The sequence below is a fragment of the Epinephelus fuscoguttatus genome, linkage group LG19 (genome assembly GCF_011397635.1).
Source record: "Epinephelus fuscoguttatus linkage group LG19, E.fuscoguttatus.final_Chr_v1".
NCBI classification, from domain to species: Eukaryota; Metazoa; Chordata; class Actinopteri; order Perciformes; family Serranidae; genus Epinephelus; species Epinephelus fuscoguttatus.
In genome coordinates this window covers 37,173,849-37,198,998 of record NC_064770.1, presented here as the reverse complement: position 1 = coordinate 37,198,998, position 25,150 = coordinate 37,173,849, and the positions used below count along the sequence as shown (strand labels likewise).

Here is a 25,150-nt window from a genome sequence, read left to right as displayed (position 1 = left end):
TTGCCAGGGTTTACGAGCATTGTATATTAATATATTGCATTACAGCTGTTAGAGACAGAAGATGATTCGCTGTCTGATGCACAGAGCAAGTTGTTTCTGAAAATATTAATGGCAAGATGACATGCTAGCAGCTCTGTGAGGCTAACATGCTAACAGCAGTTTCAACATTTTAGTTTAACACGTTAGCATGGTAACACTTGCTAATGAGCACTAACACAGTACAACTGCTGTTAGAGGGCTAAAAAGCAGAGGTCAGAATGAAGCCCCTTGTCTCTTGGGAGGATGCCATGGAGGAGGCATTTGAACGCAAGAGACTGCTCTACGCTGACCTTGTAACTGAAGCTGCAACTAGAGGTTAGAAAGCTGGGAACTGCCCATTGGTTCGACAGCCCATTGTTCGACCATATTAAACCCATTGTTCCGAAGTCCGTTCCGAAATCATCATGATGCCCTGTGGTTAAGGTCTGGTTAGGTTTAGGCACAAAAACCACTTGGTTAGGGTCAGGAAAAGATCATGGTGTGGGTTAAAATGAAAAAGAAAGTGACAAACACATAAGCCGTGAGCCTGCTCCGCCTCAAGCCGGTCGCGGCGCACCATACGCCTGTCGCGAGCCGTTCATTACCGCGGACAGTCGGACTAATGGGATGTCGAACCAATGGGCTGTCGAACCAATGACATGGACCCAGAAAGCTGAGGTGCGACTGACTGAGGTAGGCTGCAGTGGCTTCGTCTAGGCTCCTCGAGGAAATCGGGATTCATGGGTAAGCCGAGATGAAAGTGGTGAAGGATCTGTCCAGTACAGCTGAGAGATGCAGTCATTGGCTATGGCTGAAGAGACAGGATCCCATCTGGGCCCCTAGGTGACCACGGAGGAACCAACCTTCTGACACACACCCAGGCCTGATCAACCTGTGGTGGGCCTCCCTCAACAGAGAGTGTCTTGCGATAAAGACTGAAACACCCGATGATGTTGAGGTGCACAACTGACGATGTGTGAGGGGGTGGCTCTGCCCTGTGGTCACATCACACCTATGCTCTGGCATGAAGCGGGCTGAAACTCCAGGGATTGTAACACCAAGTCCCAACTGATAAATCTATATTTGTCAACATTGTTCCACATGTTGTGAACACCCCAAAGCTCGTCTACTATATATATCAAATTGATTCGTTTACACACGTTTGTGATGAATTTACTGATAATATTTCAAATAACAAGACCGAAAAAAAGGTGAGGCTTGTAGAGTTTAATGAGGATTTTGCTTGAGAGCACTGAAAAACAATTTAGCATATAAAACAAACATGTTCCTTATTTTTACAGCAGACCCAAAAATAGCACTGAAAAAAAGCAGATCCACATGTACAGTTTCACCAAGAGTGTTTTTTTCCCCCACAGTGTTTTCAAAAAGTGTACGAACATTTCATTTTTATCTTTACATAAATCAGTAGGGCTGTCCCAAATATCATTTTTGGGGCTTTGAAGCTGCACTGATTATTCGCAAATATTCAAAGCTTCGAACTGACTTGATGGGAACTTGGGCGAGGGGGAGGGGTAATAGTAATCAATCATACTCATATACACTAATCAACCACCCGAACCTAACGCGACTTTAGCAGGACTTGGTGCTGCTGTATGTGTGAGGAAGAATGATGCAGAGAGGAAAGAGAAGGTGGACTATTGCACACAATGTTTCTGAAAGTTATTAATAACTCCGCGGGTCACACAGCATCACAAGACGCAACGCAAGCAATTCACTACAGCTGCCAGCCACACATACCTGTCCGCAATTCGTCTCACCTGATCCTTTTCTGCGTCACAATTTAATTGGTTGAAACGGGGGTCAATGACAACGTTGAGCACACTGGCCTCATCTGTGTCTGATACTTGCCACTCATTTCGGCTTCTTCCACCAGTTTACAGATGAAAAAAACAAAACAAAAAACTAAGCATTAAAATAAGGATTTGGACGTCAGTTACCATGGACGATTGCAGCTTCAAGGCTTTAAAGGATTCGGGTCAGCCCTATGGATCACTTAGCGTTATCACACACCCTCCAGCACCAGTTGCTGCAGCAAGTAAAACATCCTAAACTTCACATCTAGATTATTTGTAGGAAGAGCTGAAACGATAGTTTGAGTATGACGGGGCACTTGCAGCATCAGTAGAGGCTGCAGGAAGCAGCAGGAGCCCTGTGCTGACGTCTCTCTTACACCGATCCATCGCCTGCTTGTATGATATCTTCTCTTTGGTGATGGGGTCTACCAGCTCTTTCGTGTAGGAAGCCTCATTTTGTAGCTCATCAGCTGTTGCGCTGTCAATAATATTACTGGCGAGAGCATCTTTGACACTGAGGCGGCCGGCTTTAGAAGGATTCACAAACCCACCGGTCAGATATTGTGCCTCCATGTACCTCTTGGCATTTTCTTTGGGAATAAACCCTTTCTGTGCAGCCTGTCCCACTGCCAGACGCTCCTTGGTCACGGGGTCCTCGACTCCAGTGAAGGCCTTCTGGGCGTTCAGAAGCTTGTACATGTCACTTGCGTCGATGAGACCACGTTCAGCTGCCTTGTGGACGGACAGTTTGTCCTTTTTGGCGAGATCGACGATTCCCCCGCAAGCTGCTTGTGCCTCCAGCAGCTTCAAAGCAGTGTCGGGGTCAATGAGTTTGCGGGTCATGGCACTTCTAACAGACATGCGGCTGTCAGTGGTGGTGTCCAAAATACCAGAGATGGGGAAATGCTCTTCACCTCCGGAAGTACTGAGGTTGCTCGTACTGCCACTGTGCTGACTGTTGAGGCTGGGGTAGGAGGTCCTCAGGGAGGGTGGCATGGAGTTCAAGGGAGAGGCTGGGGGAGGTCTGGTGGGTGACTTTGGAACTGGTATTGGTATTGGAGGAACGACAGGTGTTCTGGTTTCCCCTGCAACAAGGAGCGCAAACTCAGCGATGGATAGCTTCCCATCCTTGTAGCGCTGCAGGTCATACTGGGTCATACGACCAGCCCTCAGGGCATCCTTGATAGAGTACTGCTTCCCACTTTTGCGATCTTGCAGAATTGTAGTATCCCCATCTGGACCAGTTGAAGTTATTTCCTCCCAGTCGCACTCCAGCTCTGACAGGCGAATGTAGTGGTTGCGATCAATTAGCCCCTGCAAGTAGGCATCATAGGGAGACATGTCTTTACCGGTTTCTGGATCCAGGATGGTGATCCTCGTGGAAAGGTTTGTCTCCCTGGTGTGAGTTTCAGTTTGGTCCTCTTTCTGGACGCTGTTCAGCAGCTCGAGGATGAGTGCATCTCTCTGGTGTATTTTGTCTTTTTCATTGAGGATTTCTTTCTCCAGCCGTTGTATTTCAGAGGCTGTCTTAAGACTTCTCTGTCGTAGCAACTGGTTTCTCTCACTCATCAGCTTGGACTGTTGCTGGAAGGTTATGCTGATGTTCTGTCTCTGAGACTCTAACAATTTGAGCTGTCTGAGGAGATCCTCCTTCTCTCTCTGCAGAGCATCTCTGTTGGCATTGAGAGTGGTCTCCTCCTTAGTAGTCACAGACTTTGATGTCTGTACGTGGGTAATTTTGATTTGGATGTTCTGAGCGTTGGCCTCTTGTTCACGCCTGAGGTTCCTCTCGTGGGCTACAAGCTCTCTTAGATGTTCTCTTTCAGCCTCCACTGCCGGGTCTTTCTCTACACGCACCACTTCTCTGTAAACCACCTTCTCAAGTGACTTCTCCTTTTGCAGAATTTCCAACTTGAGCCTCAGGTTGCGGATTTCTCTCTCTAGACGACTGATATTTGTGCTCTCAGTCTCCATGTCTGTGCGTAAGCCATCGGTTAGTTTTTCCAGCTTAGGGTCCCTCTCTACTTTCAGGACCTCCTCAATGACAATCTTTTCCTCAACGGGTGGCGGAGCATTTTCCAGTTCCAGAATGCGCATTTTGATCTGCCTGAGCTCGGACTCTACTTGAATCTTCTTCTGACGATCGTCCATCTGAGCTATGGTACTCTCTTTTTCTTGAATCAGGCCTCTGAGCTGTCTAACCTCTAATTCAAGCTTCCTACGGGTTTTCATTTCATCATCCAGATTTTTGTTCAACTTGTCATGCTCCATGATCTGCTTAGGGTCTTTCTGAAGACGCACCACCTCCTGCATAACAATCTTCTCCTCTGGCTTCTGCCTTTCAAGGACAATGTATTGGTTCTGGAGGTCAAAGAGCAACTCCTCCACACTGCGGCGTTGGTGAATCTCTTCTCTTACACTCCTCCGAAGGCTGTCAGCCTCTTTCTCAAGAAGAGGATCATTCTCATATTTGATGAACTCTTTATTGACCAGCTTGGTCTCCACCTTGGATTTTTCAGCTTTCAGGTCATCTCTTTCTTTACGTAGGCGCGTCAGCAGCTCCAGGATGCTTTCATAGTTGACTTGCAGCCGGGAAACTTGGTTGGATAGCCTTTGCAATTCCCTGGTGACCTCTGGGCTTTTCTCCTCTTTGATCACCTCTTGGGTCACCTCCTTGTACTCCACTTTGGGTTTCTGAGCACGCAGGGTGGTCAGATTTGTCATCAGCAACTTGACTTCTTTCTCCAGTTCTGTACGGTTAACGCCGCAATCTTGCAGCTCTTTCCTCAGACGTACCAACTCGACTTCTGTCTCAGGATCAACTCTGTAGATCTCATTGATGATCTCCTTTACCTCGACTTTAGGCCTGATCTTCTCCACCTCACCATAACGCAGCTGAAGGGTGGTCAGGTCCTTCATCAAGATAGCATTCTCATCTTTCTCCTCCTCCAAGGCAATTCGAAGTTTCTTCGCCTCTTCCACAGTTTCTGGATCTTGCTGTACTTGCTTCACCACCTTGCTGACTACCTTGGGTTGGATGGTGGGAATGACCATCTCTAGTGTGTTTATCTCGCTCCTTACACTAAAAATTCTATCATTGAGCGTCTTGCACTGGAGCTCTTCCTCTGCAATGTTACTCTGGAATGTGAGAACAGCTTTCAGCATCTCTGGATCCTTTTCGAGCCTCACCACTTCTTTCTTAACAACCTTCTCCCTGATTTTTGGTTTCTGCTGAGACAGAACCGTAAGCTCATTTTTCACATGAATTTTTTCAGTATCTCTTGTGTCTAGCTCCAGTCGTATCCTTTGCATCTCTTCTCTGATCCTGACAGCTTCTCTGTCAAGCTGCGGGTCTTTCTCATATTCAGTCAGAACCTTGGTCACCAGTCTGGGTTCGATTTGCATCAGCTGTGTTTCCAATTTGATAATCCTTTGATTGATGACTTCTATCTCTGCACTGGTTCTTGACCTCTTCACTGCCTCATCCTGGATCTTTTTTCGCAGGGACTGTAGTTCCACCTCCAGTTTGGGGTCACGATAGTACTGCACCACCTCCTTCTCCTCCAACCTCTCCACTCCTCTCCTACTCTTCAGAGACACAAACCTGTTACGGTATGTTTCCAGGTCTCTTTCAGCATGTAAGCGCCTTTCAATCTCCTCATTTAAATCTCTTTTCAGACTGTCACTCTCCTCCAGGTCCTTCTTCTGGCTCTGTAACTGCAGCTGTTGAGTGACCACCACCTGACTAACTTTCTCTTCATTCTGCACATGAAGAAAAGGACAAAGGAAATGATAATTTTGGGAGGGATCACCAGGAATTATTCTACTATTACTTGAGTGGATGTTGTTGATGTTATTTTGATTCAATAATATCATACCCTGGCCTTAATGTTCTTTGTCGTCTCCAACTGGTTGAGTAGCTGGTCGTTTTCTGCAGACACCTCAGAGAAAAGGTTCAGTAGATCTTTCTCCTGTAGTAGAAGCAGAGGGTAAAATGAGTTTGGAAATTGAAGACAGCAGAGTGAAAATTTGCAGATAAAGAAGAGAATTGTCACAAGTTCTTAGCTGTCTTTGGGCGATTGTTTATAAGTGTACCTTTCTCTGTACAGCCTGAGCCATAGTGTAAGTTTGACGTTTCTTTGGGACTGGCTCATCATCATCATCATCGTCATCATCGTCATCTTCATCGCTATCAATCAGAGTGCCACGGTAGGAGTTTGACCGGAGATCATACTCCTGAGAGAGAATATATTGAAACATCAAAGGTTTATGTACTTGGAGGGGCTTATCTAATCAACTGTAAATGGGGACACTCATATTTTGCAAACTCACATTCAAGTCACTCTGCAGATCACGGGAAAGATTCTTGACTCGATCTAAATCACCTAATTTCTTGTTGATGTCCTCCAGCACTCTCTAAACAAGACATGTAATCCAATAAACACACAGACTTGAGTTAGTTTGTATATTGAAGTTGGAGTCAATCCAATCTACGTGAAGAAATGCTTCCACTCACCTTCTGAGACCTCTGCTTGGCTGCTATCTCCGCCACATCATCAGTGGGTTTGATCTTATTATCAGGCAAATTGACCAAGAAGAAATCCAGTGACTGAACAGCATTCTGGAAATCTTGGTTTTTATTGGCTGCTTCCTTTATGAGACCAGACCTAAAGGGAAATATCAAAAACATCCCTCATCTTCAATGACATGTTCCCAGTTTTAGATAAAAACATATTTGTGAGGATGTAAAAAACACACATACAGTTATAACAGTTCCTGAATCCTGTTTCACTCACCTTTCCTGGAGCTGATTATTGACATTTGTGTAACGATTCTTCAGCTGTTTCACCTCATTCTCCTGACGGCCAATGTCGGGACAGTATTCATTGAAACTTTGCTGCAGGGAGCTGCATGCTTGCGCTGTCAGGTCCAGGTCTCTGCCTAGTTTATTCAGCTCATCCTTCTTTGAGGCCACATCTTTACGCATAGCCTGTTTGGAATAAGGAGAAAGGACACAACAGGTTTGGATCTCTTTAGGCCATGTATTACCTTTGATGAGCTGATCCTAAAACTGTTAAATCTTTGACTTTTCTTGGTTGCATTGTAAAGTACAACACCTGCAACTGCTGGTTGCGACTCGGGAGGGCATTGGGTTGATCAAGAATGGTGCCATCTTTGGCTAGCTGCTCCTCAAACCCAGAGACGATGCCTTCCACATTCTGCTTCTGCTTCTCCAAATACATGGAGGCTGTAGCTCTGGTTGAGAGGATAGAAACACAAAAAGAAATCAATGTAATTTTTCAAAATAAAAATGTGCAGCTACTCGTAGATATGTCATTTGCCTATATGAGAGCATTTGATGGAAAGAAACTTTGTCACTTTTGTTAAACAGCAGCCAGAAATGACAATTAAGGGATAAAGTTAACCTACTGTTATGCTTAACAGTGGATGCTAAGCCACTGTAACAATAACAAAGAAGAGTAATGAGGTTTGCAAACTTTGTTATAGGATAGGGGCAACCTCTAGGGCTGGAAAAGGAGGCCAACAAGAAGTGCTAAAAACTGCAGTTCCTCTAATGACCACTTGAGGCTGGCTCCAAGAGCGAGTCAATCCCCATAGACCCCCATGTTAAAATGCCCAACTTTACAGCTGAAATAAACATGTTTACAGCTGGTACAAGAAACAGTTTTTGGTCACCATAGGTAATTTCATCATTCATGACAACTGTACATGGGGGGAATTTTTGTAAAGTTCTACTATTTACATTTTAATGAAGGTTAAGTTATGCAAAGTTAAGGGTGTGATCGCTTTGAGTAACAGATGGGTGCTCTCCGTTGAAAAGGCGCTACCACGGTGAGAGCAATGTGTCATTCTCTGAAAACCACACCCAGTGGAGAGCAAAACCAAAGGATAAATGCTAACAAAATGCCTGTAGCTAGCTAAAAACATTAGATAACAGCATTTCAAAGGATTAGAACCTCTGTCTCTATAGCTCTCTCTGTTTCAATGGGGGGTTTTTAGTTCATGAAGTCAATTTAAATAAATAAAAATTGAATTTACACTTACAACAATTAGCAATAGCATTTGCATTATCACAGTCAACCATAGCTGTAAATGCACCATGCTAACCAAGCTAGCAGCTAGTGTTAGGGTTATTTCAACCTTCTTGCCAAAATATGAACACTTGTGGCTCCAAAAATCCAAGATTGCTATGGCCAAAATACCAAACTCAAGGCTTCAAAATGCATTAGCATTATCACAGTCAACCATAGTTGTAAATGCACTGTACTAACCAAGCTAGCAGCTAGCATTAGGGTTATCTACACCCTCTCCAAATATGGTCACTTGTGACTCTAAAAATCCAAGATTGCAATGGCCAAAATACCAAACCTGAGACTTTAAAACGAGAGTCCACAAAACAATTGGTGGTGTTACGGTGGCTACGTCTATTATTTTATACAGTTTATGATTGTAAGCAATATTTGCTAACATTAGCCACTGTTAGCAAGTTAGCAAAAATGCTGAGTGTATTGAACTGAGCAGCTATGATTTCACTGATTCTTACTTTTTATTATAAAGATCAATGAGGGTGTTGAGGTCATCAAGCTTGTTGCTGGCTGTGCTGAGTTTAAGGGGCAGGATGGAGGCGGTGGGTCCCAGGGGCTTATTGGCCAAAATAGGCTCCATCTCTCTCTGAACCGCAGACTCCAGCTTTCTCACAGTCTGAGCAGATTTCTGGAGGGCAAAATAATATGGTGTTACAGATAACAACAAGACATGAACACGCTGAGACAACGACATTGTAATTTATGTCATATCATCAAAGCATAATGTTCATGTTTACCTCGTGGTCTTGCAGCCTGTTTGTCAGGTCTTGTGTGGGGTTACGGTTGTCCAGCGGAGCTCTGAGTCGACTCAGGATTTCTTTTTCGCTCCGATCCAGGGCTTGGTTGATCCTGTCTAGTTCCTTGGCAAGCTCTGCAGCTCTGGGATCCTCTGGAGCACTTTGAACAGCAACTGAGGACAAGCAAAGACAATAAGTGTACAGTGAAATGTTGGGTAAAACCAAATCTCATCAGTCTCATCCCATCAAAGACTCTTTCATGGTCTTTTAGCCAGGGAGGAGAAAATATGGGTGTCCTTTTGGAATGATTTTCTTCTCACCTGCCTTCTGAGGCCGGACCGCCTCCACAGTGGGGTTCTTCAAGGAGGCCATGAGTGCAGATCTATTGCTCTTCAGGTCGTTCAGTGCTCTCTCGAGACTGAGCACACACACACACACACACACACACACACAGACATAAATATACACTCACAGAAATATAGATTCCAAGAAAGTTCCTCCAGTCTGCATGTCGAAGTACCCTTGAACAAGATACTGAACCTCAAATTGCTCCCGGTGGCTGTTCCATCGGTGTGTAAGTGTATTAAAAACTGAGTGGCAGGTGGCACCCTGTATGGCAGCCTTGGACACCAGTGTGTTCATGTGTGTGTGTGTGTGTGTGAATGGGTGAATGTCACTCATAGTGTAAAAAAGTGCTTTGATTGGTCAGATGACTAGAAAGGCACTATACAAATGCAGGTCCATTTACCATTTACTTTGATATTATTTCTGTATAAGGCTCATTATTTCCCTAAATCCTGTATGTTGTTTGTAATTTCTGTTTTTTGCAGACCACTGCAAACACTATTCATTCCACCGTAAGTACAAAGGCGCCTGCATCAGATGCCTCAACCCAAGTTATTTCCTCTCAACATAGGTGCTTTAAGTCTCCACCATACTCTCTAACTGGAGTGATATTTAAAGGGTTACTCAGCCAGCCAAGTAATATCCAGGAGGTGACCTTCCATCCGTTATAGAACCGGTTCAAGAACCTGTGCTTATTTAATGGAGAGGGGTATAAAAGGTTTTATAAAAGCCTTTCATGCCCAAACCAAAGGTTTATAAACCTTTATAAAAGGTTCCACCAGGATGCAAAAAGGGCTCTCCTATAGGGACAAGTCAAAGAACCCTATGTGGTTCTTGTTAGCACCTTTATTTCTAATGGTGTACTGTGAGTGGTCAGTTTGCACTCTGTACCTGTTAACTTTGTCCAGGGCCTCAGCATCGGGTGGTGGGACCATGAAACATGCACCAGGGAGAGTCCTGATCTTCCCGCTGTTGGTCTGAAGCTCCCAGTTCTTATTGTCGGCGTTGGACTTGAGGTTTAGCACCTCACCACGCCTCACTGTGTCCTGAAACACACAGAGAACATGATGTTTTGCCTTTTTTGTCATGGGAAATTATGTTTTTATATAAAATAATTAAATTAAATTAAATGCTGATCGTCCTACATCTTCATCGGCCCAGTCACACAGGGACACTACAGTGGTGGGTTTGCTGGGCCTCATTCGGCGTAGCTTCAGAGGCACGACGCTGCTGCTGAGCTCCTTGAGGGCAGCCAGGCGCTGCTCGTTCCTCTTCACTGCTGGTTCATCTCCCTGGGGGGATTGTTAAATTAGAACAGAGCCAACACAAATAAGCAAGGATATAATGCTAATCCCTGACATTAGCATTTTTTTATTAAAGCTGTTCATTATAGAGTTGCAGGCAGCTCATTTGCTTGGCCCCTCCTTGCCCTGCTCTCTGTCTTTTTATCAGATCACAAATGAGACAAGAATTATCCAGCTAGTCCCTCTACTTCACTTCCTGCCGCTGTGGATTGCTTCGCAGGAGGAGAGCAGGCAGCAGTTCATGACACAAACATTTGGTCAGCGGCTGTAGTGGCACAAATTCAGCCAGCAAAACCCCCAGTGCCAGGTGTCACAGCAGCAGCACCAGGTCTAACCTGTGTATGACTGAAGCCGCAACTGTTAGCCTTTAGCTCTGGTTAGCAGAGGGCTAAAGTATGAGCAACATTTTCTCTCCATCTCTGAATCTGTGTTTCCAAACTGGTGAGTCGAAGTCTGAGAGTGGGTCGCAGGCATGTCAAGTTTGTAAAAAACTACACTTTATTTTTAAGGACAGTGAATTTTCAGCACTGAGCTTTTATTTTAAAGTGCTGTTTCCTGCTGTGGAGTGAGTGACTAATGGACAGCTACTTGATGGACACAGAAAACTAGCTTGACAATATGACGCTGAATATATGTGCCCATTGAACTAATGAACAAAGAGAAAAATGGACCCCATGGCCGGACCAGTTGGGAACCACTGGTTCAGACCATGCTAGAAGAAGTTTTATATATACTGGCCTGTTCTGGGTTTTCACTCAAAAATATCCTAATAACTCAGTAAACCTGCTTCTTGGAAAGGACCTCTGCAAACTGTAATGACTAAACAAATACTGTAAGTTAGCACAGGCGGTGACCAACCTGAATACTGAAACTTGTAGAAATAAACAAGGTGCGTCTCTCCTCTTTGTCACAGAGGAAATTCTGAGGTCATATTTATTACACTGTAAAAAATACAGTTTTAGATTCAAGTGAAAGATAAAGGCAAAAAAAATCCTTTGCTTTTAGTCCCACTGACAGACTTATGTACTGTAAGACTTCAGTTAATAGACCTGGCTATTACTTTCTTAAATCACTGAACCCAACAGGCTTTTGCAACATTTCCAAACTCTCGGACTTTCTACAGCTGCACAGAAACGCTGAGTTTTGAAAAACACACTTGTACCTCCAGCGCCAACAGGACTTCAGGGTTGCTCTTTTCAGCCAGAGACTTTGGGTCCATGGTGGAACTGAGCCTGTCCAGGGACTCGGACAACGTCTCTGCATCCAGCTGGAACTGCATCAGACAAACATTCACTTCTTAACAACAAGCCGGCCAATATCAAACAAGAACAGTCTATCATAGTGTGGTGCATTCAGAGGCTCTCTACCTTCTTGTAGTCTTCAATGTTGTCCAGGTGTGTCTCCTGTGCTAGACATAGGTTGAGGAAGGCTTGCCACTCGGCCTGCACAGCATCTCTGTGTGCCTGATGAAGACATTCGCCTCAGTTCATTTAAAATCATGTTCATCCCAACCAATTTCAGTTTATTTGAACAAAAGAAATCCTTTGTCATGTTGGGTACTATGATGATTTATCTCAGTTATCACACAGATATATTTTTAAAGTCTGACATAGCTGCACCTTTACTGTTGAGCTGCCAGGATGTTTGGATTCAATGAGACGCTCTCCTTCCTCCTGCAGCTTGTTGATCTCACTCTCATGCGCCAGAAGTCCATTATTTTTGAATTTCTGTGTATAAACAGAAACAACACAGGTGATAAGTAGGACACATGACAGAGTGTTTCAAGTATTTAAATTACCCCAGCGGTTAAACATGTACGATACTGGTTACACCAGTCTGGTCCCGAGCCGGTGTGACTGGCCCCTAAAGGAATATGCTTCAAGGCAAGTTGACAAACAAAGTTTTAATGTCCTTCTTTCCCAAATCTCTCCGCCCTGCACCTTCCTCTGATCTCACTGAAGACAATGAGCTGGGACATTATAATCAGACAATAATGACATCACCCCCTCACCTCATACTCCATGCGGACGCCTGGGGGGTCGGTCATGCGATCACTCCAGTCTCTCTTGAGGATCCTCTCCTGCTGGCCCGACAGGTAGACCAGCTCCTTACTGCAGCTTTGCACGTAGTCGTACAGAGAGGCCAGGTGGTTGCGTCTCTGCTGGGAGCTCTCCTGCAGAACACACAATGTGCATGCAAGGTAAACACATTACATACACACATCCCCATATACACGTCCATCTGAACTTAACTGAACTTTTTCTAATAACACAAGTCGCACATTGAACCCTAAAAGTCAACAAGTGTAAAGAAAGTAACTCACGTAAAGGTTGGCATATTTCTCTTTGAGGGCGTCGTACTGCTCCTACAGACAAAGATGAAGAAGAAACAGGTAAATGAATCATCCTGCATGACGTCCTGCACATTGGCGGATTATGAGACGATGGGCCCCTGGGCACAGATATGCAAATGGCCTCACCACCTCTTCTACATAGGAGCAAGACACACAGACTGTGTGGTGCTTTTGCCTCTTATTGTTGTTTTGCGTCTCTTTGAGGTAATTTTGTGTCTCTTTGTAGTTAAATTGTGTCAGTTAGTGTCAAGGCCTTTGCAAACTGAGTCTGTTCTTTTCTGATTTTTAATCCGTAATCCAAAGAAAATCTTCACACACACAAACCTTGCCCACTGATTCAGATGCGTCTTACTGTTCAATTTGTTGCGAAAACTCACAATATGTGACAAAATGAAAAGTAACATTTCCCTTTGCCTCTCTCCATTGGAGTTACCTATCTGACTGTCATCACTTCCTCCTATCTGACCTGTTAAACATGAGCTATCGCAGTAATGACAGGATTCTGTGCAACCTGTTCCTCTTTCTTGTCACAGCTGTGTCCTGCCGCCACATTTCCTTCACTGCACTGAGATCAGGCTATACAGCCGCTTCGAACTCCCTTCTTCAAGCCTGCTTTGCATTTCTACACAGAACCACACAACAGCAGCATCAAGCCGCTCCAGTGTGTGATTTTACACAGCATCCCTGCAGTGCAGAATCAAAAGAGGCCTGACGGGCGTGACACATAGTACAATAGCATCAGCCTCTAGTGTGATATATAAAACAGTGGTTCCCACCTGGTCCAGACACAGGGTCCAGATTTCTCCTAAGTTGTTCAAAGTCCACACGCTTAAATATATTCAGCATTGGCCATGTCGGCGAGGTTGTTGCTGTCTCTGTTAAGTAGCTGTTCATTAGTCACTCACTCTACAGCAGGAAACAGCGCTTCAAAAAAAAAGCTCAGTGCCAGCATTCACTGTACTTCAAAAAAAGTGTGTTTTACACAAACGAGACATTTGCAAGTCGCTTGCGGTCCATTTAGAATGGACCCATGACCCACTTTTGGACCGCGACCCACCAGTTGGGAACCACTGATATATAATATGTGTCAGTAGTGCTTTCTGGACAAACAGTAACAATGGCATAACATCGCAGTAACAACTATTTACCATCCCTGTTATATGGCGGCTGAGTTGCCGAAGTCCGGCCCTCAGGCAGTGACTTGCGGTGTCAGAAACAATGGCAAAAGGCGTCCTTTAATGCCGGCATGATAAGCAGCTGATTGCCCTTATAGTTTAATGGTGCCCAGTGGTGTCAGGAGTAAACGCGGAGGGACAAGGACATAGGTGGACGTGGAAGGTTAATGACCAAACGTCGATATGTGATGTCGGAGTGAGAATGTGTTGTCTTTTGCGTTTCTTTGTAGCCGTTTTGTGTCCCTTTGTGGTCATTTTGAGATTCTCCATAACTGGTATGTGCTAATATGAGTAACATTTTGCAGGCTTTGGGACCCTGGGCCTGTGCCCAGTAGGCCCGTTCAGTAATCCCTCCATGGTCCTGCAGAGTGAATGTTTGTGTTGTTTTGTGCTGTTACCTGTGAAGTGGTGGTGCTGGGCTGCAGCTGGTCGCTGTAGGCCTCGATCTCCTGGTGCAGGATGTTGTGTGCTGCTATCTGCTTCTCTACATCGATCAGATTGGGGCCGTAGGCGTCTGCCTTCAGCTGTTTCTGTAAATCACAGTGATACTAATCAGAGACTGCTCAGCCTGTGACTCTTACTAACTACAAAGATGTTTATCTACTAAAAGCCAAAATTGACAAAGCTCAAACCAACCAGTTTTTCATCCAGCAGAGGACCCCAGCCGATCTTTTGTTTCGGGTCCAAAACTAGTGGCTGGGCATATAGTTCCCTGTAGATGGCACAGTCCTTCACCCAGCGATCATGGAGGTTTTTCACACTGTGAAAGGGGAGAGCAGACACGGAGGAGTTTCAGTCATTGGTAAGTAGATGGGTGTGTTGAGCAGTAAAAGGGAATGTGGAAATGACACTTTGTGGCGAGCACGTCTCGATGGTATGCCACGCATCAAGTTTTAGGTGTGTCTGTCGGTATGCATGCCTGTGTGTGTCTGTCTGTGACACTCCAGGATAAACTCACTCTCGCTCTATCTCGGCGGCCTGCGGGTGCTGCAGCCTCTTGGCCTTGTCAACGTCCATAAAGAGATCCTTCAGCAGCCCCTCAGCCTCCGCCAGGTTGTCTGCATTCTCCCTCTGGTGGATCAGGGGCAGCTTCTTCTTATCACGCTCTGTGTCCTACACACACACACACGCACAGAAAATACTTCAATAATCACGTGTTTCAGGGCTTATCTGATCTTGAAAAAGCTTTAAGTTTTGTTAAGTTTTCCAGGGAAACTTCAGAAATGACCATTTGTGTATCAGTTATTTAAAGTGTATAACTTTGAATTTATGAGGAATACATTGTTTTTTCTTGCATGCCTCCATGGTGGATGGAGAATTCAAAAACTGAGAAAATTCTTCATGAATTGAGGTAAAGGCAGGCCATATTTAACAACTAGATATCAACATGACTTTGCAAACTCTCACACAGCTCAAGCAGTATAATCCAAGTCTCATTCATCCAGTCATACGCTCAGTACTTCACAAACACATGCATTTTCAATGAAACATTTCGATGTAGTCAGTGAAGCGTGAAAAACTGAGCGACTGGATAAATAAGACTTGGATTGTACTGCTCGAGTTGTGTGAGAGTGTGCAAACAGATGTTTTTATATAGCTTTGCTGATTTAAAACATGGCCCTCAATGACTTAAATTCATGAAGACTATTCACCTTTTTTGGATTCTTCGTTCATTGTGGAGACATGCGAGAAAAACAAAGTTCTCTTCCAACACGTGGCAAGGAATTGATGGTCATTTTCGTGGGTGTAAGTGTTTTTTAAAGTTGGTTTGGAGCACTGAACATGCTGATTAATGACATGGCATTAGCTCTGATGGTTTTCCTTCCAAAGCTTGTTTTAATACCACTTTATTTACAGGGATGGATCCTGTAATGTTTATTCTATAAAAATAACGAATTTTACAAAAAACATAGGCTCCAAAACAAAATAAAAATCAGGTGGCTGTATCTTACCTCACTCAGCAGCTGCTCTGACGACAGGATATTCTTCTCTACTTGGTCTGCATTCTTCTGCATGCGAGAAATCACCACAGCCAGATCGGTGGCCTGAGTCCTACGTACGAACAGACAGATGATGGTCAACATCCTCAAAAGTCATCAGTACGAGTAGAAAGTAAGGAGGACATACTCTTTTTGGTTTTTGGGCTTAAATAACTTTATCAGAAAAAATCTACTTTCATGCTTATATAGTGTTGGTTTGTTCAGTCTATATGTGCATAGGATTTTAGAGGTTGACTAGCTGTTTTTGTGGGTATCATTTTGATCTTTGCAGTAATGTAAATGTAGCGGAGTAGAACGAGACAGAGCAAGATGTAAACATTAATGGCATCCTCTTTGTCTGAGCTGTAACGTTAGCTAGCTCAGTGGTGCTAGGTGAGCTAGCAGTAGATGCACGCTTCCTTCTGCACAGTGACATGGTCGCTGGGTGTAGTTTGGTAGACAGAAAATAGTTCCTACATGAAACTGCTCACACTAAGGTCTGTGGATTGTCTTGAGTAACCGGGTCATTATTTCTAGAAAGAGACATTGCTGTTGAGTTTTTCAGATTTATATTTTTGGCGCTTTGAGCAACACAAGCTGAGTGTCATCTAGTTCCATTATACTGGAGAGAAGGCAGACATCTCTGCAGCAGATATCTCCAACACTAGACTGATAAATAGCTCTACAGGTGAGAGGAAAGACACGCACAGTCACATTAGGAGAGCTGCTTTTGTACCTCAGCTTGACAGTTTGACTTCTGACTTAAAGTTTCAGGTGTGAACGAACAAGGAAGATTCCTCCACCTGCTCGACACAATCCCTCACTGGCATGTCACTCAAGAACGCTCTCTGCAGACCTGTTTGTGCTGTCTGTGTGTTGTTCTGTCGTTCCTCCTCCGCTGTGATATGAACACCAACTATTTATTCTGACACACCCGGATCAGCACCCAAGGGGACACGCTGTAGAGGAGGGGGGGAGTTGTCACCCCCGTCCCCTCCCATTAGTGGTCAGGAATGTTGTCGGTGTGTGACAGAGACATTCCCGCTGAGACGAAGTGTCACACTGTGGTACTCAGCTCTTATCAAGTGACTGGTGTCATTAATTTCCAGTGAAGCAGTGACAGTTGTAGTCAGACACAGTGGCTCGAAGTGGGCGGAGTACTTCCTGCTGTTCTTTTTATTGCTCCCAGTGGTGGAATGCAACCATCCAGTCAGGTACTGTACTTCACAACTAACTTGAAGTACTTGTCCTTTACTTGACTTGTTCTTCTCATGACGCATCATAATTCCATTCCACTATAATTCAGCTGGAAATATTTCACTTCACTTCATTTATTTGACATCTTTAGTTACTTGTTATAGTCTCTTTTGTTAGATATTTAAATCCTTAAAAAGTATGATGCTAAACCAACCAACAGCATATTCACGTCAAGCCAGTGGTGTAGGTTTTGTTTCAACATTGGAAGGTGTATATATGGAACGGTGGGTTGGGAGTAGTCATTCATTTCTGGAGTCTATCCCAGCTGACACTGGGCGAGAGGCGGGGTACATACTGGACAGGTCACCAGACCATCACAGGGCTTAGGGGTCCTCCGACAAGAAAATGTGAGCATCTTGAGCAACACTTAATTTACTGCCTTTTGGTGAATTGGTTGCCACCGATTTAAGGTGGTAATGTCTCTAATTTTATAAAATAAAAATAAAAGTCCTCTGCTATGTTCTTGTTTTTACTGGGCAGGGAGACCAATGCACATGTTCAAGAACCTATATCTATGGAAAGCTGACACCACGAGTCCATTAATCATTGAGCCAACTGACAGAAAAACTACTTTAAAGATTGTTTAAGTCATTTTCTTGTGTAGAAATGCCCAAATTTTATAGTTCCAGCTTCTCAAATGTGAGGATGTGCTACCATTCCTTTTAATAAATTAAAATAATTTCATTTATTTTCATTTTTTACTTTCATTTTTGAGGTCTGGACTTCAAAATAAGTATTAGGTAGTAATTCTGATCTGAGTAATTGTGACATCCGTTTTAGACAATTTTCATAAAGGACAACAGAGGAGATACCTGCACACCAATGCAACTGGGCTGGACAGCCACACAAAGGTTCAGAGTGCAAAAAATGACAATTTATTTAGGACATCCGTGCACAAAAAGAAGGGTGCTCAAAGTGCGAAAAATAATAAAAGCTGAATAAAAATAACAGCAAACATTACAGTCTGCACTGATGATAGTCAAAGACTGAAACATTTGCTGCTGTTTTTATTCACCCTTATATTTGTGCACAAATGTCCTAATTAAATTGACATTTTTTTTGCATTGATCTCAGCCTCTGAACCTTTGTGTGGCTGTGCAGCCCAGTTGCATTGGTGTGCAGCTATCTCCTCTGCCATCCTTTCTAAACAATTGTGAAAAACGCCAGTCACAATTACCTAGATCCAAAAGTTGCACCTACCCACTGCTTGTTTTGTCATACCAAATAGACCAGATCTCATAAATGCTTAGAAATAAATAAAACTATTTAAAAGATTCAAAGCACTGGTAACAAATCCTCACATTTGAGAGGCTGGTATCTCCTCTGCTGTACTTTCAGTTGTACAGATGCACCCAAGATAAACTTTTTTTTTGTCCTAAGTAGATGCAGTTTCACAGCAACCCTAAGACTTCACAATTTTTATAAACCAAACAATCAATCAGGAGTTAATCTGGACTTAAAATAGCCATTACTTCAATATTAGCGCCACTTGAACCAAGTACAACAAAAAACTGCAGCTTAGACATTAGCACGAGTAACCTAATGGCACTATGTATAATAGTATGACACTCACAGGAGAAATCTTTATGCAGCTTAACGTTTGAAACTTTGAGTACATTTTTCTCACTCTACTTTTATTTAAGTAACATTTTCAATGCGGGACTTTTACTTGTAATTACATCAGTACTTTTACTTAAGTATAAGATCTGAGCACTTCCTCCTCCACTGATTGTAGTGTTGACTTGCTGAAGCCACTCTGAATGCAGTTTTACAACTACTAATTACTTCACACTGGAAGAAGTTGAACTACAGCAACGCTACCCTCGGGAGGAATGTAGTTTGGTTTACTTGAGCTATACTGGAGTTCAAACTGCTTTTTGAAATTATCATATTGACAGTGTAAGAAATTATAACCAAGTATAATACAGAAAGTCACATGCCAGAAAAAAATGCCTCTCAACTGGGTTTTTGCAAAAAGTGCCCACTTATTGACAGGTCATAAACAAAAAGAAATTAAAAGGGAAATGTTAGCTTTGGTTTTGTAGACGACGTCCATCAGTCAGACACTAGAGTCCAGGAGGAGGGGATGCACCAAGCAGGATGACTCAGGTAACTTCTAAAATAGCATCAACAACCTCTCTCAACAATTGTCAATAGCTATCAGTAATCAATACTTATTGGGCTATTAGGTGAGACCCAATACACTCAAGGTTAGTTACAACTTCTACCTGATGAGTTCATTGCCCGGACATGCCTTCACATCAGTCAGGATTAAAGACAAAGGGGGCGGGGCTCGTCGAGCAGTAATGGTAAAATACAAAATCATTTCCTTTAATGAGCTAAGATTGTTTGTGGTTTCAGTAAACGACACAAAAAGTCATGCAACTACTTGAATCACAACAAGAATGTGAATGTAGTTGAGCAACCAGCAAGCTACTGAAAATCTAGTTAAACTGCTGGTTTAATTCCATCTAGTTCACAACTGCCCAACACTGACTGACTGCTCCTTCACTCAAACAGACTCTTATCTCTGCTGCAAACCAGAAGTGGGACCAAGTCTTTGTTTTGCAAGTCACAAGTAAGATTCAAGTCTTTGCACTGACAAGTCCTGAGTCAAGTCCCAAGTCTTAAACTTTGGGTTTCAAATCCTAAACAAGTCATAATGTGCTCTTCACCAACTACAATGTCATTTTAACAACACGGTAATATATCAAAATTACTAAAATGTTCAATGCTTCAAAAATGTGTTTGTTAAAACAAGTTTGATGGAAGTTGTTCGTCTGTAATTTTCGTCCTCCCACGTTTGCACACTGCAGTTTGTTCTTTGTTGACCACTGTGTAGTTTTAGGAATTTATCTTTGGTATCATTTTTTCCACGTGGTGCTCAATAACGTCATGCTAGTTCTTCATGGTTCCTGCAACTTCACTGGATGCTGTCTGATTGGTTCAAGCAAAGTACATCTGGGTTATTAAGTGTCGATTCGATAGCATTAATGTTAGTCGATTCAGGAAATGGACTGATTTATGGCACTTAATTTAAATAACATACTTTTTAATCTTCGGGCTTGGGGGGAAGCTATCAAGTATTTTCAAGTCAAAAGGCTCCAAGTGAAGGCACGAGTCATTGGCGTTAAAGTCCAAGTTGAGTTGCAAGTCTTTATTTAATCTTGTCGTTGAGTCGAAAGCATAGACTGTATAAGTAATGGACGTAGCTACTGTGACTTCACCAACTGGTTTGTGGATTCTCATTTCAAAGCCTCAAATTCAGCATTACAGCTGCCGCCATCTTGTTTTTTGGAGCCAGAAGTGACTTTGATTGGGCGAGATGGTGGAGCTGAGGACGAGCGAGGGGTGGATCTGACTGAGAGGCCAAGGACACTATCGACAGAGATTCTGTCACTCAAAGTGGCCCGCCTTTAATTATGTGTTTACATTATTAAAATGTAAACGGCTGAGATATACAGTGCATGAAGGGGGAAATTAGCTATAGAGAACAAAATCATTTTTTTGTACCAGCCAGTAAACATGTTTATTTCCGCTGTAAAGTTGCAACACGCTCTCATCCCAAGTCGTCACATATTGCCGCTTTGTCAGTAGACTTTCACGTCCACATATTACACGCTAAGTGTCCGTCTGCATCTGCTGTTGATGTTCTGGGACGCCACAACCAACGCTGGGACGTCAACAAAAGCATGTGGTTAGATATAGGCGACACAAGTGTGTGGTTAGGTTTAGGAAAAAACATCATGGTTTGGCTCAACATTTATACAGGAAGTGAACAGGTGAAAGTCCAGGGTTTGTTGGATTCATCCACCACCCCTCCTGCTCCCGTCAGGTCCTTATATTACGTTCTTATTGGCAGCATTTTGAACTGATGCCGTCCAGCTGCGTTATGAGCTGATGCCACCTGTCCATGTATCATAGTGCTGAGACAGATGCCACCAGGCTGACCGATGGTGTATCATAACACCACAAAAGCCACACCACAAGAAAGGTGCTTGGTGTTTGGCGTCGGTGTCTTAAGCCGAAATCACTGAGAAATCAGCGGTATTTGACGACTTCAGAATGAGAGCCAGCTTGTATTTTAACATGGGGGCTATGGAGATTGACTCGCTCTTGGAGCAAGCCTCAAGTGGCCATTAGAGGAAGTGTGGTTTTTGGCGCTACCGTGTTGGCCTGGTCTAAAGTAATCAGACTGGTGACTTAGGTCTGACTCAAGTCCACACCTCTGCTGCAAACATGTGGGCGACTTCATTCATTGCTGGCAGCGACATCATAAACACACAGAGTTGCTTCATGCCACAATCATGAATATTCAGCCGTGAATATCAGGTGAGCCATTAACCACATTATACACTGACTCACTGGCTTCCATTCAAGCTCAAGTGTCTCTGACAAACAGGACTCGCAGCAGCAGCAGAGACCCGGCCCTGTCACTCCTTCAACCAGTCCTGCCTTCTGTCAAACAATCTTGAGTCTCTGGTTGCGTGGCACGCCCCGCCGTGAAGGAGCGCAGCATGTGTCCCCCCTGGGTGACATGTTGCAGCGATAGGACATAAACACCCGCTTAGTCACTTAGAGAGGAGCGGGGTGGGAGTTGTGCAATTTCAAACTCTCCTCATAGTCCACACATTAACTGCAATGTGTCACTTCGTAAAAGTGATCACTCCTCTACTCAAACAAACAGTGGCTCCACCACATCGCAGTAAAAACAAGCTGCACACCCTACACTGTCTCAGCTGGATTAGAGCGTTAAAGGCACACTGTTGACCTGTCAGTTTAATGAGTCAGAACACTGGGCTACTGAGAGAAATGGATTCAGTGAGTCAGTAAACTTTGAAGATACACCCCTTGGGCAAAGATACCAATAAATGGGCTGTTGTTGAAAGAAGGTCAGTTCAGGTGACGAGAAGACGGTCAATGAAGTGTGCTGGACATGTGAAGTTAGTAACACAGCGGTATTATCAGAGTAAAGAATGAATGAACAGATATTTGTATTTAACACAGATCATTGTTTTTTATACAGCACCTGTGGTTCACTGCAGTGACCGGGAAATAAAACACTGTGCAAACATAAGTGGTTAAAAAAAGCCTGCATGCAACAGGAAGCAGATTTCAGGTCAGCCCTCCGGGAAGAAACACACAGCGTGCGGCAGTGAAAGAGTGGACAAGAGAAGGGACGGTAACATAAGGCTACCTGACACACACACACATACACACACACACACACACACACACACACACACAGAAAGGTGACTGCACTCACTTGCTGATCTTAACAGGACTGTATTCCTTTTTGTTCGACATCTTGGCAGACTGTCCGGGCCTGTTTCTTGTAATTTGAGTCCGAGTGTGTTTCTTCCAACTCCTCACTCCTCTCCTCTCCTCTCCTCTTTCCTCTCACTCCGACTTGTCTCTTGTGGCGTGTCTCCTCTCAGTTAAGGAGCGTTCACCTGTCTCAGCTCCTCCCAGGCCAGCAGGTGTGTCGTCAGTAAAAGCAGCAGAGGAGCAGACCGGGCGGACCTGTTCCACGCTCCTGTGGCTTCACAGTCTGACTTAATGCTCCTGGAGCTTGTCCTTCAGTGTGTTCAGTCAAACACTTTTGTGTTCAAATTTTAAATGCACGATCAGAAAACAACTGATGAACCCTGAAAGAGGCTCTTTATTTTCTTGATATCACACTTTAAAAAATTCTTCAATGAGTTTATCTGCAGTTTCGGAGTGTTTTATTTCCCTTGCAGAAACGGTCTCTGGACCTGAAACAGCTGCTGCTCTGTTATCAGCTCCATGCAGCACAGGACGAGGCAGGGCATTATAAAGCACTCACTGTTTCCACATGTATGGTTGTGTAGGAATGCAGGAGAACTAGTAACTCCATGGCGGCAGATCAGGATCATTAGTAGTGCTTGCTCCCTTTGTTCAATTAGACATGACAAGGGAATGTCTAATTTTCTATTAGTTAGTATAAGCTATGTGGTGACAAAGGTGTTTCAGTGAGGTTAAAGGGAGAGTAGAGAATCTGAATACTTTGTTCTTGTTGGGTGGGTTATGATAATATTTGCACAGCATCAGAAGGTGCAGTAGTTATTTAGGTTGTAACATTAAAGATGACAAAGGTAAGCAGTGCTAACGATTGTAGCGGCTTTGACTCTTGTTAAATGCAGAGGGGGGTCAGTCAGAGTCACGTCTGACAAATATTAACCATAAAATACAAAGAACATAGCTCCATCAAACAATACAAAACAAATAAAGCATGTAACAGTCTGAGAGACATTTTGAACTGAAATTCAATTGAAATAGTTTTTATATTTTCGGTTATAATTTCATTAATTTTTAAATTCATTGTCATTAAAATCTGTTTAAGAATGTAAGAAACACGTAGTTAGAAATGTAACTTTAATATAAAATGATTTAAAACATCACATCTTTAAAAACATTGTTCAAGTTCAGGGGCCGCATGTGTTGCTTACTTAAAAAGACATCTGTATGATGCCTGGATCGGTGTGACCTTTTCAAGATAATTTTTAACCAAATTCAAGACTGATTTTTTGAGAAAAAATCAACGTTTTCTTATTCAAGCATGCAGGTAAGTATAAAGGTAAGCAGTACAAAACGTCATCCCATGCAAACGTATGTTGGAATATGGTTATTAGACTGAGTAAGCTTAACCTACATTTTGCCAACAGATCAGTGTAAGTATAAAGTAAAAGGACAGTGTTAGGTTCAGTGGTGGGTTGAAAGATTTGCAACATCAGAAATGTGGACTGAAACCCAGAAGAGCTTGACTAGTTTTGACAAAAAAGACAGTTAAATGAAATTAGATAAAAAAAATATTTGTGCCTATTAAGACTTCACAACTTCAAATTTAAGACAGTTTAAAGGTCCAGTGTTCAGGCTTCAGTGGCATCTAGTGGTGAGGTTATGTGCCAAACATGTAGGAGAACTATGTTGGCCGACACACAAACGTGAATTGCCCTATCTAGAGCCGGTGTTTGGTTTGTCTGTTCTGGGCTACTGTAGAACAACATGGTGGACCCACTCCGTATGTAAATATAAATGGCTCATTCCAAGCTAACGCACAAACACAACAATTCTTAATTTCAGGTGATTATACAGTAGGGCTGTCAGCGTTAACGTGTTAATCATGACGCGATTCAAGTTTGAAAATACCACTTTTAAAAAAAAAATAAATAATAAAAATCGTGTTATTATGTGCTACTATTTTGTCCCTTTGACACACCCTTACTTGTAGGTAAGCTGCCGCAGTGGCTTCCTGCTAATGACACTACTGTGCTCTTGAATGGCCCCAGTGGTGGCAGCCAGAATCAGGCCAGCTGATGTGGCCCAATTCTGGGGCGTCATTCATGCCGATACCCAGCCGAGTTGAGTGACCAGATGCAGCCCGGCTAATTTCATCTGGCATGTCGAGTTTGGGACGATTCTGGGCCAGGTTACTTTCGATAATGGCCCAGTTATGGCAGTGTTGGCAGCCAGAATCAGGCCAGCTGATTTGGCCCAATTTCGGGGTGTCATTCATGCCGATACCCAGCCGAGTTGGGCAACCAGAAGATGCCCGGCTAATTTCATCCGGCATACCAAGTTTGGGCCGATGCTGGCTACCTGGGGCTCATTTCATTTTGAAAAACTTCTAGTTGATAAGTCAAATCTAGTATGCATCTTGTGTCACATGGAATTAAAGTATCAACAAAGTACTTTGAGTTTAAGCTCCCACCTACGAGCTGAGCACACAGGTGCTGCTAATCAGATGATGTCAGTGGGAAACCACATCGCCAAATGTACGAATCGCCACAGACCTGTGGATCAAACCAAATCAAAGACGGTAACTTTAGCGCCTGCTAAATGGGTGGCAACTTACTGCAGACCAGACCACACTGTGGAGGGCTCTAAGGGACGTCCTCAGGTTGGCATGTTGTAACCACAAGCCTTACCATTGCAAGGAAGAACAGCTTCACACATACAGGACCTGTATGAACTTTAGAACCAACTGAACTGAACTCCTGAGAAGTGCAAATGCTGTCGCAGTTATCAGGGATCACTGGA

General features: G+C 43.5%; 1 protein-coding gene across 1 annotated transcript; it reads right to left on the bottom strand.

Annotated features, from left to right (window-relative positions):
* Positions 1-1,230: 1,230 nt before the first annotated feature.
* Positions 1,231-22,524, bottom strand: LOC125879048 (envoplakin-like). The gene is made up of 22 exons (XM_049560642.1): positions 22,356-22,524; positions 15,806-15,905; positions 14,812-14,966; positions 14,490-14,613; positions 14,252-14,383; positions 12,649-12,690; positions 12,337-12,498; positions 11,945-12,052; positions 11,693-11,788; positions 11,488-11,598; positions 10,167-10,313; positions 9,913-10,067; positions 8,997-9,094; positions 8,677-8,849; positions 8,398-8,567; positions 6,950-7,088; positions 6,629-6,822; positions 6,349-6,499; positions 6,165-6,248; positions 5,928-6,068; positions 5,711-5,803; positions 1,231-5,594 (listed from the first exon to the last, which is right to left on the bottom strand). The coding sequence occupies exons 1-22, from the start codon at positions 22,394-22,396 to the stop codon at positions 2,103-2,105; spliced, it is 6,108 nt and encodes a 2,035-aa protein (XP_049416599.1). The 5' UTR covers positions 22,397-22,524; the 3' UTR covers positions 1,231-2,102.
* Between the last annotated feature and the right edge of the window lie 2,626 nt (positions 22,525-25,150).

Coding starts and splice junctions, on each gene's coding strand:
- LOC125879048 (XM_049560642.1), bottom strand. CDS start 22,396: ATGTCGAACAAAAAGGAATACAGTCCTGTTAAGATCAGCAA. Junction 11,789..11,944: donor CTGGCAGCTCAACAGTAAAG/GTGCAGCTATGT, acceptor TGTCTTCATCAG/GCACACAGAGATGCTGTGCA. Junction 9,095..9,912: donor GCCCTGGACAAAGTTAACAG/GTACAGAGTGCA, acceptor GTGTGTGCTCAG/TCTCGAGAGAGCACTGAACG.